Genomic DNA, 18,843 nt, shown 5'->3' on the forward strand with positions numbered 1-18,843 from the left:
GCCAAAGCATGAGCAAATGTCCGCTCGGCTCGGTTTGGCTCGAATTATTGTTTTTAGTTAGTATATATATACATACTAGTACTAAGCCCCTGCGTTGCAGCGATTGTCGTAAACTGTGTCAGGTAGTATCAGTGCTATACCATTATCAGCGATCACCAACACCGAAAAACTCGTAAAAACAAAATAAATAAATACGGAAAAAATAAAGCCGAGTGAAAAGCAGACGTAAAATCTTTGAATTACGCACGCTCGTTGCAGAGAAATTAAATCGAAACGTAAAACATAGAAAAAATAACTAAGTTAATCCAAGACCCGTGCGTTGCAACGAACGTGTCAAACGGAGAAAAATAGATGTGTTTTGACGGGCCAAACGGGAAAAATATACGAAAAATGTTGAACCCCACACGCACGTTGCGGTGTGTTAACAAAATTTTGAATGAAACGAAAAGCTTGGGAATGATGAAAGAAAAGTATGGTGGAACAAAATTGAAAATTAAAAAGAGTTGGGGTTAAATTAGAAAAGATGAAAAGCTTTAGATTAATAAGTAAAAAAAACAAAGGGTCTAAATTGCAAAATTATAAAAGTTTTGGGTAATATTACTAATAAGTAAAAACAAAGGATATTAATAATTTATTAGATATTAGATTTAGATTTTTATAATATTATTAATTGGATTTATTAATATTAAAATAAAGATAAGGATAAAGATAAAGATAAGTGATATTTATATATATTGGTTATTTGTATTAAAAGAAATATATTAATTAAATAAATATAAATAAAATTTATGTGGTTGAAGAAGAGAATGACATGTGGCATTATTTGTAGTCTTTTATTAATATTTAGATTAGATACACATACACATACATATATAAACATGTATATACACACACACATATATATACACACACACCTATATATATACACACATAACACATACATATATACTTAAATATAAATTAAATTTATAGTTTTATATATACCACTCTAATAAATTTTTGTCCACTATATACAAATTTACAACTATATCTATACGTACTAGCTCAACCACGCCAATAAAAAAATTAATATCAAATCTAAAAGTTAAACCCTAAACCGATAAACGACAGGCTGCTCATCGCCTCAATGTTTCATGTCGTTAACCTAAGTCGATCGTCCCTTGCTCTCAACGTAATTGTTCGTGCAATATGATAATCGCCTCAGCGGCCACAACATTATTGTTCATAAGAATATGATGCCATGAAATGTGCGTGTTTTTAAAGACTTAAAAACTTAAGGCCAAACACTGTCACTATCCGTCTCAGCAAATTTAAATCGGGCGACACGGTTGTCCAAATCGCGGCGCTCGCTCGGAATATTTATTGCTCAAAAAATGCTCGCTTGATTTGAGATTCGGTTTTAAATGAGCCGTTCCGCTCTGTTCGGTTTGTAAACGAGCCAAGCACGAGCGAAGGTCCGCTCGGTTCGGCCCGGCTCGTGAACAACCCTACACCTGCGCCTTGCTTGTCTCGGTAGTGCGCTTTTTAAGTGGCTTGCACCTAGACGATAGGCCCATCATTTGTGCCTTGAGCCTTTGACTCCCTAGAACTAGATAAAAAGTATGTAAGCTAACTTTACACAGAAATAAGAAAACTTTCTTGGGAGCAAAGCACAACTTACAAAAGCGCCAAATTCCTCCAATAAAGAACGCCATAAACATTTGACGATATTTAGACCAAGCGTAATGGGGCGTTTTTTTTAAAAAAAATTGCCCCAAAACGCCCTAAAACGCCCAACCCCCCACTACAGGGGGCGTTTTCCGGCGTGATTTTCGAAAAAAATCCCGTTCGGCGTTTAAATTATAACGCTGCCACCATCTTTCGACCCCCATCTTTCGACCGTTGCCATCTTTCGACCCCCCATCTTTCGACCGTTGACATCTTTCGACCCCCCATCTTTCGAATGGGGCATTATGGGGCATTATACCCACTACACCACTTTTGCTATAATGCCCCCTTGCTGACTAGGACGCCACATGGCGCAAAACGCCCCATGGTGGGGACATTATAGTGTTCTACCACTACACATGGTCTTAGAATAACAGAAAACTGAATTAAAGATTCCTTTAATAATGGAAAACCATAAAACACAAAGATTAAGTATCCCACTTATAGATCACATAAACATGATCTTTTTTCCATCAGCTATTTATGCGCCACCAAATACCAAAAAGACGGACTTTGTGTTCATCTAGGGTATGTTTGGCATGGAGATTTTAAGTTTTTAAGAAAAACCTCATAATAAAAAGCCTTGTTTGGTTGAAACGGCTTGAAGCCTTTAGAATAGGAGCTTGAAGCTTTTGGTTGAACGCTGCTACTAGTAGCGCTTAGAAGGAGCTACAAGCTTTTAGAGAAAAAAAATGACTATTTAACCTCTAAAGATAATGAACTTTTTAATGCACAAACTTTTTAAATTTTTAGTTATGTCTATTTTGGTCATTTTATACATTTTATTAAAAGCTCCAGCTACTCTGCCGAACACCAAATATATCTAAAAAGCTATAGCTACTAGCTACCAGCTTCCAGCCACTAACTTTCAGCCACCAGCCACTTTTGCCAAACATACCCATAAACTCGATACGCAAATGCACAAAGACAAATTAAGATACCCATAATCCGATTTTATCCGGTACCAATATGGTAATCATTCAGCAGGATTCCATCTGTCTTAAAAATAAATTAAAAAATCAGAGCCAGAGTATACAGCAATGCGAGTGTAAAATATAGCCAAATACAAGGCTCATACGCATTCCACCAAGTAACAAGTCACTCAAAAGGAATTGCATAATTATTATTTCATATGCAAATAAGTTTAAGAAATACATAGTAGATACATAAGTAGCATAAAATATATTCCAAGACTTGTTCAAACTTCAAAGCATAAACACTCACAGAGAGTAGACAGATCAAACTCACAAAAAGTTTATAGAATAGCCTACAAGACAGTTTGCAATGCAGTTGAAATGATGTATTTGATTTATATATGCCCTTATGTATTCACATACCAACAGCCAAGCCAACTAGTCCTATAGGCCAAACTCACAAGAACATATTTCCCAAACACTAAACGTTGTTCATGTCTATCGACACACCTACGACTAATATCAGTTTCTAACATGTAAAAACAAAAGACACACGAAAACGGATACCACATACGTACTCAACTCAACCTAACGACTCGGGATCATACTGTACGAACGAGCCAGTTTCGACGTTGCAATCCCCTGTTCCGGCTGTTCATACTGCTTCCTGCACCCTGGGCATCGACCGTTATCTTCTAAAATCCTTTTGTAGCAGAAAAGACAGAGTCGGTATCCACACGGGCACGGAAGAAAACTCGAGTCGGTTAAATCGAGATCTTCGCAGCATATAGGACACGTTGTCGGAACGGGAGTTAACCCTGCGTTCTTGAAACCCCACGCGCCACATCCATGGTTTCGCTCCGAATTCATCGGGAAACTGTTCTGTTTAAGCAAGTTCGGCAGACCCTGCGGACGAAACGCATCGTCGGGTCTCCACGCCCGACGATTCACCTGCACTCGATCATCTTTTACCGTCTCCACAGGCTCCGGATTGACGTTATGATCATGCACTTGGGGTTCCGGACTAACGTTGTGATCACTCTTAATCTCATCGGCTGCTAAAGCATCCGCGATCGCTTCCCAATCATCCAAACACCCATCATCACCGTCATCTTCTTCCGTCATACTTCCCGAATAACAACCGCCACTGCTACTGCTGCTACTCCTGCTACTACTACCGCCTGTGAAATTCGTAACCGATCGGTTGCTTGCCAAACTACTTGTGTGACTAGTGGGACTGTTTGATGGCGATTCCCAATCGCTGTAATGATTCATCAACCCATCGTTCTCCTCACCGCCACGATTGATCACCAGTTTCCCTATCGTACGGGTTTCTCCCTCGTTTGAAGGGTGCATGTCGGATGCACGCGTTTTCGGGCGATCGGTGCCTCGGTTTTCCTCCTTACATCCTTTGTTCTTCACTATAAACACACCAAACAACCAGTTAACATCGAATCGAATAGAAACTATCGAAAAACACACAAAAATTAAGAAAAAACCAAAACAATTACCAAAAAAATTAAGAAAAAACTACCAAAAATTTAAAGAATTCCAGAATATTATGAAAAATAAACGAAAACTAAAAGATATAGAAAAACTTACAAAAATTAATAAAAATATTGAAACAAATTAAGAAAAAATACCTTGTGAAAGCCACTGTTCACGGCGGACATCAAGTTTGCTCTGCTTCAATTTGGCAGTCCGATTCACCTACAAAAACGTAAAATTATATAAATTCCGTAACGAAAAGAAACAAAATCAAACATTTCCGGAAACAAAAACAATCTAACACGTTTCTATCAAACAATTCATCAACAAAAATCGAAAAAAAAATAGAATAAGATAACAAATGTACCCGCTTTTTCTTGTTGAAATCCTTGGGATTGGAAGCAGGAGTGGGGATCAAAGCATTGGCAATCGAATCGTAAACCATGGCTGATGAATTCGTCAAAAAAAAAACCCTAGAAATTGAGATTTGGGGAAAACGTGAAACAAGATCGAAGATGTAAATGAAGTGGATGAAACGACGTCGGATTGAAGGGATTATTGTTGAGAGATCGATGATGAAGAGATTGAATTTTGTGTTGTTGTTGTTGGTGGTGGTGTGGATGGATAACGGAATTTGCTCTGCTTCGTTCGCCCTTTTTGAAACAGAGTTTTGGAATTAAGGGGTGGTTTTATAGGTGGTTTTGTACAGTTTTGGCCTTTGGTGTTTGGGCTATTTACGGATTTTGCCATTTAATGGGGAAGGTTCCTAGGAATTGAAACTTTGTTAATTTTTTTAAGAGATAAATTGGTTTGTTCATTTTGACAATTTAGTAGTTAAAAGGTTTGAAATGTTGTCATTTTAGTTCAAATAGATTCAAACGTTATTATTTTAGTCCGCTAGGTTAACTTCGTCAATTTTTTTATATTAGCTAGAAGGGTAATTCGATCATTTTATTTGGTCGAATTGTCCTTCTAGTTAACAGAATTACATATAAAGTAACTGAAATACCCTTCTAGTTAACAAAATAAAAGGATGGAGTTTACACAGTGGACTAAAATTGCTACGTTTAAAACTATTTAGACTAAAATGGCAATGTTTCAAACCTTTGGGCTAAATTGGCAAAATGACCCAAACCACGGGGACAAAAATGACATTTAACACTTTTTTAATATATAATTATGATAATAATGATATATTATTTTTATATTAAGTTTCTAACTTTGCATCGTTTGTAGTTCGAAAAACGTCTCCACAAAACACATTATGAGTGAGCGGATGTGTTGTTACGACAAAGTGAGGAGGAGGTCGGGTGTGAGATAATTGCGATGTAGTTTTGGGAATGATGACGGTGATAGAGGTGCGACTATGCCTAATGGGATATGGTAATGTTGGTGTGATATGGTTGTAGAGGCGATATTAAAGTGTGAGGGTTGGTGACGTCAATAGTGAGGGAGAGGAAGTATCGATTGTCGCACTTAGAGAAATGGGTTCAACTTGTTAAGTGATGGAGAGGAGTATTGATTGTCACTTTTGGAGAAATGAGCTCAACTTGTTAAAATTGAATATGTGTAAATTTTGTTTCTTTTACGGATATTTTGGTAATTGTGTACAATTGGATGTTACAACAAACCTATGAATTAATTTCCTTAAGGAACAGTTACCATTCTGATTTAATCTCCAAACTAGAAATTTCATGAACATTTTATGATGATAATTCAATGTGATAGTTACCTTGTATGTTTTACGAAATAAAAAAATTGTGTCACTGAAAACTTAACAGGCGAGAAATGTCACCGGTAGTCGTCAACTCAAAGCGCATATGGACTATTCCCCTAGTGAGTTTCCATGTCATATGCTATACATTGCTACTTAATTCCAATAGCTCTCAACTATATTTTCAATCGAGTGGTAGGTCAATAATAGCTCTCCCAACTATATTTTCAATCGAGTGGTAGGTCAATAGATATCAATTTCTTTATCCTCTATGAGAATCTTTACTAAAAGACGTAGATTTTAAACACGAAACTTCATTAAAGATATAGATTTCAAACATTGTTATGGTAGTTTGCTCAAAACTTTTGTCTTTGACTTTCGTGAACTCGGGTAGAAAACTATTTAGTAAGTTTTCATTTGATAATTGAATTTTTTAAGACTTTCTTTAATAGCAAGCTCACAAACCCACATACTATCCGTTGTTTTCCTAAACAGGATTTGAACACTTGACCACTTGAGACGAGCAAACGCAATACATGTCAATCCTGTTTAAAGTTCGAGTTACAAAACTTACCTTCATATATGTTCTCTTTTTGTATAATTATACTAATAATGTTATTGTTTCAGTTGCCTTGATTCTCTAAGGCCACCCGGGGCGGTCACAATCTTGCCCGTGATGATTATATATAACGAGTGATAGAAAACAAAATACCACCGCCACCTCCGTCTATCACGCGTCGAATTTAAAACGCGTTGAATATATCACGCGTTGTTGGGTGTTGGGTGGTGAGGGAAATTGTTGGTTGTGAGGGAAATTGTTGGGTGTGGTGGTAAGTGATGGGCATTTCCACTAAAATCCATCACTAGTGATGGAATAATGCTTGATGACATAACGGAACTTGATTGGAAGTTGTGAGTGAGTGATGACCACCCCTACCCCCTAATACCTAATAAGCGTTATATAACTTTACGTATGAGTTGTATATGGATATGGAGGAGCTATTAAAATAAAACAAGAAGGTGAACTTATAGAAAGCAAGGCGAAATATATAACATCGTTTCTGTGGGGATGGTTACGGTACAAACCATATTTATCCTAAAAACCCTGAGAATAAATTTTAGCCTTTAAAAAGTTAAATTAGCGCTTACTAAAACAATACATACATAACTGCTTGTTAGCGTAATTATAGAGAATTCAATATAATTAATATTATTTAGGTTATAATTTTACCATTTCTCTATAATTGGTTAGATGTCACATGACAATTTTTAAATGCTTCTTACAGTTTGTAGTTTGTATACGAAATATGGTTTTTACTTGATCTTACACGTCACGTTTCCGTTTGTAATGCCATTTCCTTCAGAGAATTTTAATAAAAATGGGCTTTTTGTCTCGTTGATAGTTGGTTGCTAACAATTGAGTAAAATCAAAGGAGTAACTTCGATTCGCTAACCATAATGTTCGGTAACTTCAATTTATAACATACATATGATGTGTTCATACTTGTTTCTTATGTTAGGCCAAACTTTACCATGCCACGTAGAATGTTTTTTCCTAATTATATCTTCCAGCACACATGTGTATAACTTTTAGAAATTTGGCATGATATAAACACCCAACTTCAAAACGCTACATGGATACAACATTGATAAATTCCTTTCAAACCAAATAGTAAGGGTCCAAACCTCATTATAAGTATTTAGATGGTGCAGAACTAAAAAGTTTGTATAGAATTAAAGAATGTGAATTGTCGTTCTAAAATAAAAATGGATTACATCCATCCATCTTCCCATAAATTGGCATAATGATGAGCTACACAAGGCTCAAGTCCATCTAACATTAGGGCTGTTCACGAGTCGAACCGAACCGATCAGACCTTTGCTCGTGCTCGGTTCGTTTACAAACCGAACCGAATCGATCCGAGCGTTTTTTCAACCGAGCCAAAGTCGAACGAGCGCCTTTCGATCCGAGTATTTTTCGAACGAGCGTCGAGCGAGTATCGAGTGTCGCATAACAAATAGAAAAGTGACGATGGGGTACTTAGTTTTTATGGTAAATTGCATTTTTCATCCCTAAGGTTTCGTCCAATTAGAACACATGTATAAATTTACTAAGTAACAAGGAATAGAAAAAACACTTAATTGGTTCTTCCAAGATCATCTAAGCAGCAAGATGAATCGTCTACCAATTGAAGCAGGCCTTTGATCTATAAGAAGTTTAAAATCGAATGAACTGATTGAAACAAACTTAGGGAGTTGGCGTCTTGGCGACAGAGAATTCGAATTATGATGGTTGATGTGGGGTTGAACTAGGATTATATACTTCTAAATTGAATGTGGGTTGACACTTGAGTATCGATCGACGCTTCACATTTTGGTGTTTTGACATTTTGACTCAATTACTCATGATTATTGGGCAATGGACTATTGATATCGGCCTTCAATTCTATAATTAAATGGTCTCTAGTTGGATATTGGTCCAAACATTATTAATGTTTACCTCTAGTTATTTTATTAATACTTATATATATATATATATATGAAAAATAATTCGAGCCAACCGAGTCGAACCGAACTGAGCAGACCTTTGCTCATGCTCGGTTCGTTTCAAACCGAACCGATCCGAACCGATCGCCTTTTTCAATCGAGCTGAATCGAACGAGCAAATTCCGAACATTTTTCGATCGAGCATCGAACGAGTCTCGAGCATCGAGCAATTTGAACAGCCCTATCTAACATCTTTCTTTTTTAATTGAGTTAAATGCTTGGTTGGTCCCTGTGGTTTTCAAAAATTGCAGACTTGGTCCCAGTGGTTTACTAATTACACGCGTGGTCCCTGTAGTTTTCAAAAATGCACTCGGTTGGTCCCCAGCCCTAACATCAGTTAAATTTCTTAGTTAACTATGTGTGAAATGACTATATTACCCCAACAATTAAAAAAATAAAAAATATATATATAAAGAAGACTCTTCTTCTTCCTCCCCTCTCTCTCAAAACCCACCACCCACCTTCATAATCACCATCAGTAACATCATCTTGTATCATCGTCATCATCATCGACGGAAAACCTCAGCACCGCCGTCACCGGAGACACTGGAAATCGAAGTCATAAAACGAGATTACTCGAACAGTTATCGCAGATTGAAGGTGGTAGTGGTGGGTTTACGGTGGAGGTGGAGGAGATGGGGTATACGGTGGAGGTAGAGGCGGTGGGTCGAAGGTGACGACGGAGGTGGTGGGTTGAAGGTGACGGCGGTGGTGGTGGGTTTATGGTGGAGATGGAGGCGGTGGGTTGAAGGTGTCGATGGAGGTGGAGATGGCGGTGGTGCTAAAACAAGATTCGATCTAATCCAATCACCATCTCCTATTTGTTTTCTGTTTTTGCTTCAACATTCATCCTTCTCGTATGTTTTCACCTTTCTCTCTTTCTTTTCAGTTAAGATTACTCGTTGATGTGTTGTATTTCATCAAATTCGAAGTTGAAATCACTCGATTGATGCGTCAATTCGTTTAGTTTTGGTGTACATGGTTGAATCTGTGATGGATCTTCATTGATTCTGCAGCCAAAACTCGATTAGTGTAATAGATTGCATTTGTTAGGATTTTTTTTTATGAATATTACGGTGTTTGGTGTTCTTAATTGTAGACTGTGTTTAAATCTGGATTTTTTTTTTAGTTTGGGGAATATTAATTGTTAGGACTTCAATTGCAGGTTTGTTTGGGGAAGATGATGTGGTCAAAGGGATTATTTAAATTATAAAGAGAGTTAATAAGCAAGGGTATTTTGGTCATTTAATATGGACTTAACTGAGAAATTTAACTGATGTTAGGGCTGGGGACCAACCGAGTGCATTTTTGAAAACCACAGGGACCACGCGTGTAATTAGTAAACCATTGGGACCAAGTCTGCAATTTTTGAAAACCACAGGGACCAACCAAGCATTTAACTCTTTTTAATTTTTGAATATTGGATTTTAATAATCCCAACTATTCGCCGTTGGCCGCCAACAGTCCCAACTTCAAAAAGAACCACTAGCAGTCCCAACTATTGACATATTGGCCACTATTAGACCTTGACTATAACAGAACCCTAACGTCGTTAATCTCCGGTCAACGGAAAACCGTTTTTGTCTAGAAAAAAGTTTCTAAATGTCCGATCTAAGGTTACAAAAAGGTTCGGGACGAAAATGTTGAGTTTTCCGGTGAAAAAGGAGTTTTTCAGCGACTTTAATAATTGGGAGTTTTACTAAAAAAAAGGTTCCTAAAAGTCTGAAAAAAGGTTACAAAGAGGTTTGGGACGAAAATGTTGAGTTTTCCGGCCAAAAACGTTTTTACGACGACCAGAGATTAAAGGTGTTAGAGTTTTGTTAGTAAGGGTCCATTGGAGGCCAATATGTTAATAGTTGGGACTGCCAGTGGTTATTTTTAAAGTTGGAAATGTTGACGACCAACATCGAATAGTTAGAATTATTAAAATCCAATATTCCTTTAATTTTTTGCCTTTTAACTTTGAGGCAATGTAAATTTTCATTTTTCTTTTAACCTTTTCCTTATATTTACCTTATATTAATACCAAGATTAAGAATCATCTCTCATAGGTAATCTCTGTTAATTATAGCTTCTAAATCAAAATACCTTAAAACACATGTTTTTCCACTAGGGTCTTTTTAATGTTTTACGAAAATCCAATAGTAGTCATTCCTCTTAGACATGATAACTATTGGAGGCAAAATAGGCAGGTTGAATGGATTTGGATCATGGGTCAAAATAGATTTGGGTTAGCATGAATTTGGATCAGGATGAGTATATTAAAAAGAATTGTAATGATGGGTTAGAGTCATGATAGGTTTGGGTCATTATAGACTAAAAATAAAATAATTTAAAAATTATAATAAATTAATAATAATGAAAAAAATTTAAAAACAAAACTTGAAAAAAAGAAAATATAAAAAATAAAAAAATATATAAAAATTAAAAATAACTGGTTTCTCGACGGAACAAAAGACGTTATGTATGCGGTATACGTCTCCAATTATTGGTTAGTGAACCATTTTGAACAAACTTTGCATTAGTGGCGGATCTAGAAATTTTTCAATGAGGATGTGGAATATTTTTAAAGATTTTAGGCCCCTAGATATATATAAAAAAATCGGTTAATATTGGGTCGGGTCATATAAAACAAAAGAACATCAAACTAAAATTTATATAACCATCAAAAACACGTCAAACGTCATTATAAACATGTTTAAAATTGTGTCGTAAAGGTTTTCATTTTTTGAAATCTATGCAAAACATTATATAGAGTTACTTTTCCAATGGTTTCTCATGAGAAATCTCGCCAAAACTCCATACTCATGGTTTCTATCACATATAAATTGATCCATAATTTTCAAAAAATATAAAATTTTAAACCCTTTTAAAATCTCTATAACTCTATATCTTCTAAAAACCACATAAAAAAAACGAAGGCACCTCTTTAAATTTTGTATTCCAGGTGGTGGGGTGGCCGGAATCATGTTTTTCCGTTGAGAATGCAGCCGCTGTCATCGTGCTCATTGACTGCTTTCATGCGTCGGTCGTTGCGCGATCAGAAGAGGGATAGTGGGAGAAAGAATTGGAAGGGGTGGTTTGGTTGGGTTATTTTATTTAACTTCAAATTTAATTGGGTTGAAGTAATTGGGCTTGGGTTATAGTGGAATGTTTAGTGGGCTAATGTCTAAATTATTAAGTGAAAGTTATTGGATTAAATTGTTAAGTAAAGTGGTTAAAAAATAATTAACTTCAATGTTTACATTTTTTTAAATTCGTAAGATTTTTTAAAAAGGGACGGTTGAAAATTTTTAATGGGTACGGTCGAGGTTTTGCGTGAAATTTAACCCTAGTATTTTTTTTTTCAAAGAGTGCGACCGTCCACCCAACCAAGTGAATAGGTCCGCCCCTGCTTTACACAAATGTCAACGAGTCAATTTGGGTCAGAAATAAAACCTGAATATCTAGCATCACCATCACCAACTGAAGTTCAGTCAAATCCATTAAGCACCATACTTTATTACACATTACCTTAAATGTCTGCACATACAACCAAGCTAACATTTGATTCTTAATTTTCTTTAAATGTAAATGTTATTCACAAAAGCGAACCTTCAAAAATACAGACAAAGGACACGATTGAAGAATTGTGAAGAAAAAATACGAAAACTAAATTTGAAATAGGAAAGATGATTCATTTGATCACATAGTCTATACTGTAAATTTTCACACTTATGGGGTTGATTACACCGGAAACAATACATCTTCATGCGCAATACAAGTTAATACAAAACAATCTCAATTATAATCATAATCACTAAATTCGAACTTAATTCACACACACTTATCTAGATTAACACTCATGCTTAAAACACACAGAACACAAGAAAATTAAACCAAATCAAACACATCACTCAAGCATCACCGAAAGTAGTAGAAATTAAGTGAAGACCATAGCTGTTAAAAGCCATTGCCTCTTGCGCCTAGATCCATTTTCTAGGTGAGGCAATTGCACTTTAAGTCAAGGCAACTGTGCTTTCAATCGTTCGTTCATGAAATACCCATCCTAACCTTTTTGAATTTTCTAACCAACCCATCAAGACCCACTTAATTTTTTTCCAACTTACAAATTTACCAACCCTAACCCCCTTAAAAATTATAATAAACCCAGAATAACCCATAAATTCATATTTTAAGCCGAAAACAACCCAAACTTAACTAAATGGGTGAAGATTGCCGGGTCTAAGATATTAATGACATTCATTGATAAGAGCATAGATTCAAGTATTTCCAATCTAATATGGTCAAGGGCGACTTTTCCATAACGCTACTCAAGCAAGTTTTTGAGGCACTAAAATTTAAAAGGTTGTTAATGTTAAAATATGTTATGAATGCATGCATTATATTTCAAAAAACGGTAGCGGCGCAGCTTGTTACCCGTTTACCAATTATCTCGATATAAATTCATAATGCAATAATAATAAGGCAAGTGATTGAATTTAAAAAAAAAATTGCATTTGCATTTGCATTAATCATTCATCCCTACCATCAATTGAGTTGGTGGTGACAATCCTTATATCACTAACAAATTACACATATTATAAACCTAGAATGGGGTGAATTTGTTATTACTAAATTTATAAAAACTTTATTAGCAATGTTTTATCAGTTTTGTATGTATATAATGAAAAACAAGATAAGTGTGTACCTATTACAACATTCAGGCTAACAGAGAGTCCAATTACTGATGTAGACATCGATATAGACATGATTGTCAGGTTGATCTTGGTTCCCATTTAGGGTGTATATTGGTAATAGGAATTATGAGTTCTTGAGATTATGAACTTGTGATTTGTGGAGAGAGAGATTTTTGTGTTGATGTTATTAAGTGTGTAACCCTTTAATCTCTCTAATTATCTCCTAAATACAGCCAAGGGTAAACCCTTTATTAGTTAGTTAGAAAGGGTAATATGCTCCATCAACAATTACCAACTAATATTATAATAAGGTATAATTTAATATCTTGATCCAATATTATATACATGATTATAGTGGCCAAATAATTATATTTAATCTAACATTCTCCCATTTGGCTGAGTAATCATTTATTACTAGTATTAAATAAGTCTGATCAGAAATTAATGCTCATTTTAGCTTTAAACCAAAAACCGTAGCCGTTGAATCATCATTCAACTCAGGACCCCCATTAATAATAATAATATGACAACCTCAATGTAAAACCTAACAATAGTGATCAAAATTTATAAGTAAGCCCTTTAAGTGTTTGATTTGTATTTATATCTATCTATATGTCATTACGCTAGTAAAACAAATCTTAGAGACATACAAAATCAAAACAGAGGAAATTTCATTAATTAAATGTAACTGGGTATAATATGCAATTAAATAAGGTCTTTAGTAAATCCCATATTCGAAACGTGTTCTTTGAAAACTTTAGGTGGGAGACCTTTAGTATGAAATCAAATCAAATTAAATACAAAATGTTGAAACCCTAGAATTCTTACAAAAATCTATGCCGGGGTGAAACCCGAGAGATTAGCCGCTCATGGATGATGGAATGCGATCACCGGATGAGGAGCACATGAACTTGGACATAATCTTGAATCTTGGAGATGATGATGGATGATGGTTAGGGTTTTGGGTTCAATGGTGATAGTGGATTGGATGGAGAGATGATGATGATGATGATGATGATGATGATGATGATGATGATGATGATGATGATGATGATGATGATAGTGATGGTAGATTAGGGTTAGGATTGTAGTGGTTGATGATGGTGCATGATTGGAGATGAAGGAAAAGGTGTATCTTGGCTCCAAGAACAAGGGAATGGTTCAAAAGTTCGTAACCCCCAGGTGTTATATCCAAAATTGGTCAAAAACCCGGTCAACCACTCCCATTTGCGAACCTCAACGTCAAACCAAAGGGTCAGGCGTCGCCGACGCGACGTGTAAACTTCATTTGCTGGCGATGCTCTATTGTACTGTTTATGGGGATTTCCAGTCGACGTGATGTGCAATGCCGATTTCTTGTTTTGTTTATTTCTTGTAACCGGTTGATCCCGATCCCTTCCGATGCTCCGTAAAGCTCCCGAATAGCTCCTTAAACTCCGTTAGACGTGCAAAACACATTTCTAATAAAAGTAGGCCACTCGAAACGAAATTTCATGTAAAAACACAAACTTAGGACGGTAAATCAACGTGTTTTCAACCACGTATCACATCCCCACGCTTATCTTTTGCTTGCTCTCAAGCAAATATGTTTTTCATTTTCACATAGGTCGAACAAATAGACACACATCCCATTCTCAACGATTCAAGTTAAGGTCTATTGTCATACTTGGTTCACAATTTTCACATTTCAAGAGTACATCAATAGGTAAATGAATTTCTTTCAATTTTAACACGTGAAACGGTTACCCAAGATTAACCCACCCTTAAAACTAGCACACTATGCACATCCCTCATATGTTCTCTCCACTCGGTTATGTATAACTAGCAATAATGCACTAGCATTTTATAATGAACACTCAGACCTATTAGAACACATATACACATAAGCTTGCAACTCAATCATTCTCCAACAATTAACACAAGAACGAGGCACAAGTCAAAAGGTCTTATTCGGGTTGTAATGGGGCTAGGCTAACGGCATGGACTAAGATATTTAAAAGTGGCAAAGGTGATGAAAATTTGATTTTTATTAACAAACAAACTAAACTAAGAAAATCAAACTACAAGGCATAAATTTTGCCTTTTATTTAAAACGCACTACTAATTTCTTTTTGGACTTTTTTCATAGCCATTTTCTACTATTTTTCATTGCATTTTCCGATTTTTGTACAAACAAATCATCTTAAAAACGAATTTTCATCACTCGGGTTAAAAACAAAAAGATTGAATGGGTCAAAGGCTAAATGGGTTGATCAAACGAAAGGTGTAGACTCAAAGTTGGCAGCTAAGAGAGTAATTTCGGGTAAGGTATAATGTAAAATGGTATAAAAATAAAAAGGCCGTCCTAATGCTTTAATCATTCTTGTGCTCATAATTGGTCTATGGTTTTAAACGTATCAAAAGTTGCAAGTTCTACAGTATATACCTAATTGCAATAGATTCAAATAGGAATAATTTCTTTTATGGCGTCCTTTAACTATATCATGGTTAATATATATATTTGTGAGGGATGTGTGTTTACGTTGTCGAATGTTGGTTGAATTATTGAATTTGTTTTATTATTAAATCTATCAGTGCACGACTGCTACCAAGTTTTTTCTCGTAGTATTGATCGTGGAACTACATTTTGATTTTGATCTTGTCTTTAGCTGCAACTTGGATGGTTGACACACGGTCCCACCGTGATATAGAGCAGTTTGTAGTACATTTGTGGACGTGGCAGAGCTTAAATGAAAAATTATGGGTGCTCTAAAATTCAAATTAAGGGGACATGACTCTCAAATCCAATATTTTACACTAAAAAGGACATTTAAAAATTTCCATAACATTAACACTATGAAACGAAAAAAACAGAGGGACGGGGGCAAACCTGGCCTCTATGAAGCTTGGCCTCTGCTTGTGGTTAATGCACTCTTGAACCAGTAAATCGACTGCTATGGTTAATTTTCTTTTTAGTATTCAAGTCATAAGGCTATAGGGTGTGGTCATGACCCTTATGACCATCATGACCCTCCATGTTAGTGCCATGTAACCCACATCTAATCCACCATCCAAAATCACTATCCTAAGGGTGTGTTCATGACCCAAACCACTAACCCCTTATTTATTTTATTTTATCTTTGTCTAAAGAAAAAGGAAATGATTTGTTGAAAAATGGAAAGGAGGATTATGGTTGCCATGATTTAATCTATGCAAACGATGGTGGATCAATCAAGGGGGTAGTGTAACCTCCCATTCATGTTCCTAGGTGGCAAATCATGTCCCAACCAGGACCCCCACACCCTATAACCTAAGATAATATATATGAATATTATAATCATTAAAAGATATATTATAGCCTGGATGTGTGTTTTCTATATATTTTGGTTGACTTTGCATTACAACACTTCCTGGCTAAATTTCCCTGGATGTCAGTATTATTGTTTATATTTTTTTCACTTATTGTAGGCAACTAGTTGATGTGTCCGTCCGCGTTGCGAGGCGATAGCCGAATAATTCTCAATTAATTAAAAACACAGTATTATAGTTTTGTTAGGGGAAAAAAAAAAACTAAAACGATGACAAGACCGTAGTTCTGAGCTCAGGGCAAAACTATAGTTTGTAAGGATTAATGAGCGAGTGTTAGGTAGCTCTTTGACATGGAAAAAATTAAATCCAGACAACCAATTAAAAAAACACTTTTATAGTTTTGCTAAAAAAAACTAAAACGATAGCAATACTCAGGGCCGGCCCAAGGGTAAGCCAAATGAGGCTTGGGCCTTGGGCCACCAAAACTATAGGACCTCCACAATTGATGAAACTACAGTCCATTTATAAAAGATTTAGGGTGTGGGTTGTCAATAGATTGATGGTTGGTAGTGTAGTGGTTTTGTGTATGTATGGATGTTGAGACCCGGGTTCAAATCCCTGGTTCAGCATTTTTTTCTTGTTTTTAAATTTTAACATAATATTTCAAATAATTACATTTGGGCCCTTCAAGTTTAACTTTCAATTACATCCATTTTTTTTGGGAAAAAGGCCACAAGATTTTACTTCGCCTTAGGCCACCAAAATGGTTGAGGCGGTCCTGGCAATACTGTAATTTGAACTAAGGGAAAAGTTGTATTTGTTGACTTGGGTAAAATCGTAATTTGGCAAAAGTTAAAGTGATGGCAACACTATAAATTTGAATCGGAGACAAAATCGTAATATAACTTTGCACTAAGGACAAAAGCGTAATTTTAAGCTGGGGACAAAACTATATTTTTAACTTGAGCTGGGACAAAATCAAAATTTTGAACTGAGTGTAAAATCGTAATTCGGTCAATTCAACTAGAGTTCTGGCATTGCTTCTTCCTTTCCGGCTCTTTAGACCAATACCAATTCCAGGTGCGTATTCCTTTGAATAGGGGGCAAAAGCATACTTTTATTTTGAACCGGGCAAAAACATAATTTTAAACTGAAAACGAAATCAAATTTTTGAACGGGGTGAAAATGCAAAGTCGTCATTTTTAGTTTGGGGCAAAAGCAAAAATTTATTTTGAACTGGGGCAAAAAATGTAATTGTAATCTAGGGATAAAATCATAATTTTGAAAGGAGGGCAAAATCATAATTTTGAGCGAGGGACAAAAAGATAATTTTATTTTGAGCTGGGGTAAAAATGTAATTTTATTTTAAATTAAGGACAAAACTGTAATTTTAAAACGAATATAAAATAATAAAATGGTTAATCGAATAGGGAAGTGTCACGCAGCTAGTGCCACGCAACTATTCCCCAAACTTACTTTTGTATATGTAGGAAATTGCCCCAATCAGTTTATACTTTTTTTTCTTTTCTTTAAATCTTCTAGATATGTCTTTCATACTTAAATCGCAGTTCAATTATATTTATTGTTTACTTAAATATTTAGGACTAGAGGGTTCATAGCCTAGCGGTATCAAAATATGAACTTTTAAATCACATGGTGAAAATATGTAGATATGGAGTAGGATTAATGGGTGTACAAGTTAGTGGAGTAAAAAACACATTAAATCTTGAGGAATCCATGATAACTACGTTGAATATTTTATTTAAGTTAATGAGTTGCAACATTTGCATGTTGGGTACAAGTTCTTGCATCATTTCTTACACGTTTTAATTTGATTGTCGGATTGTGCATTAATTAATTTGAAAAAGGAGATTTAAAAGGGTTGCGCCCATAGGAATAATGTTTCATGAAAATAACGAAACGATAACATAAAACGTGTCAATGTTTAGAAAAAAAAAAAAGAAAAACTAACGAACACAAAAAGAAAATGAATGTCCTTTTAACAATTAAAATGTTTTTTTAAGAAAATAAACCAATTTTAAATGCGAATGGAAATTGAGCCAGCTCCACTTAGAGCATCCATCTGATCCAAAATTCAGACCGCCTAATCAGCATATTACATAGTTCCAAACCATCATTATTCCAAACCCCATTTTCCCCCTATAACAATAAACAATTTCAAACCACTCTAAACCTCCACCTCATCACCTATTTTTTATTATGTGTTTTTTAGATTTTTTTAGGTATTTTTGGTTGTGTTCATATTGGTTCTCGTGATTCTCGTAATAAAGGATGGTTCCTAACGGATTGAAATCAAATGGTGATATGATCAAACTGAAGAAAAAAAAAAGGATTGGTATTAGAAACTAGTTGCAAAATGCCTTCTATACTTCATGTCATCATAAATAATACATAGGTTGTATATACAATGTGTGTATAATAAATTCTGTTATCAATAATAACTCTTTTCTATATATATTTTAAGCTATATTAGGGCTGTACTTTC

General features: G+C 35.3%; 1 protein-coding gene across 1 annotated transcript; it reads right to left on the reverse strand.

The window, feature by feature from the left end:
- Positions 1-2,943: 2,943 nt before the first annotated feature.
- LOC110889568 lies at positions 2,944-4,779 on the reverse strand. The gene is made up of 3 exons (XM_022137124.2): positions 4,477-4,779; positions 4,265-4,331; positions 2,944-4,042 (listed from the first exon to the last, which is right to left on the reverse strand). Exons 1-3 carry the CDS (start codon positions 4,552-4,554, stop codon positions 3,210-3,212), a joined length of 978 nt encoding a protein of 325 aa, XP_021992816.1. The 5' UTR covers positions 4,555-4,779; the 3' UTR covers positions 2,944-3,209.
- Between the last annotated feature and the right edge of the window lie 14,064 nt (positions 4,780-18,843).

This window comes from Helianthus annuus, chromosome 8 (genome assembly GCF_002127325.2).
Source record: "Helianthus annuus cultivar XRQ/B chromosome 8, HanXRQr2.0-SUNRISE, whole genome shotgun sequence".
NCBI lineage: Eukaryota > Viridiplantae > Streptophyta > Magnoliopsida > Asterales > Asteraceae > Helianthus > Helianthus annuus.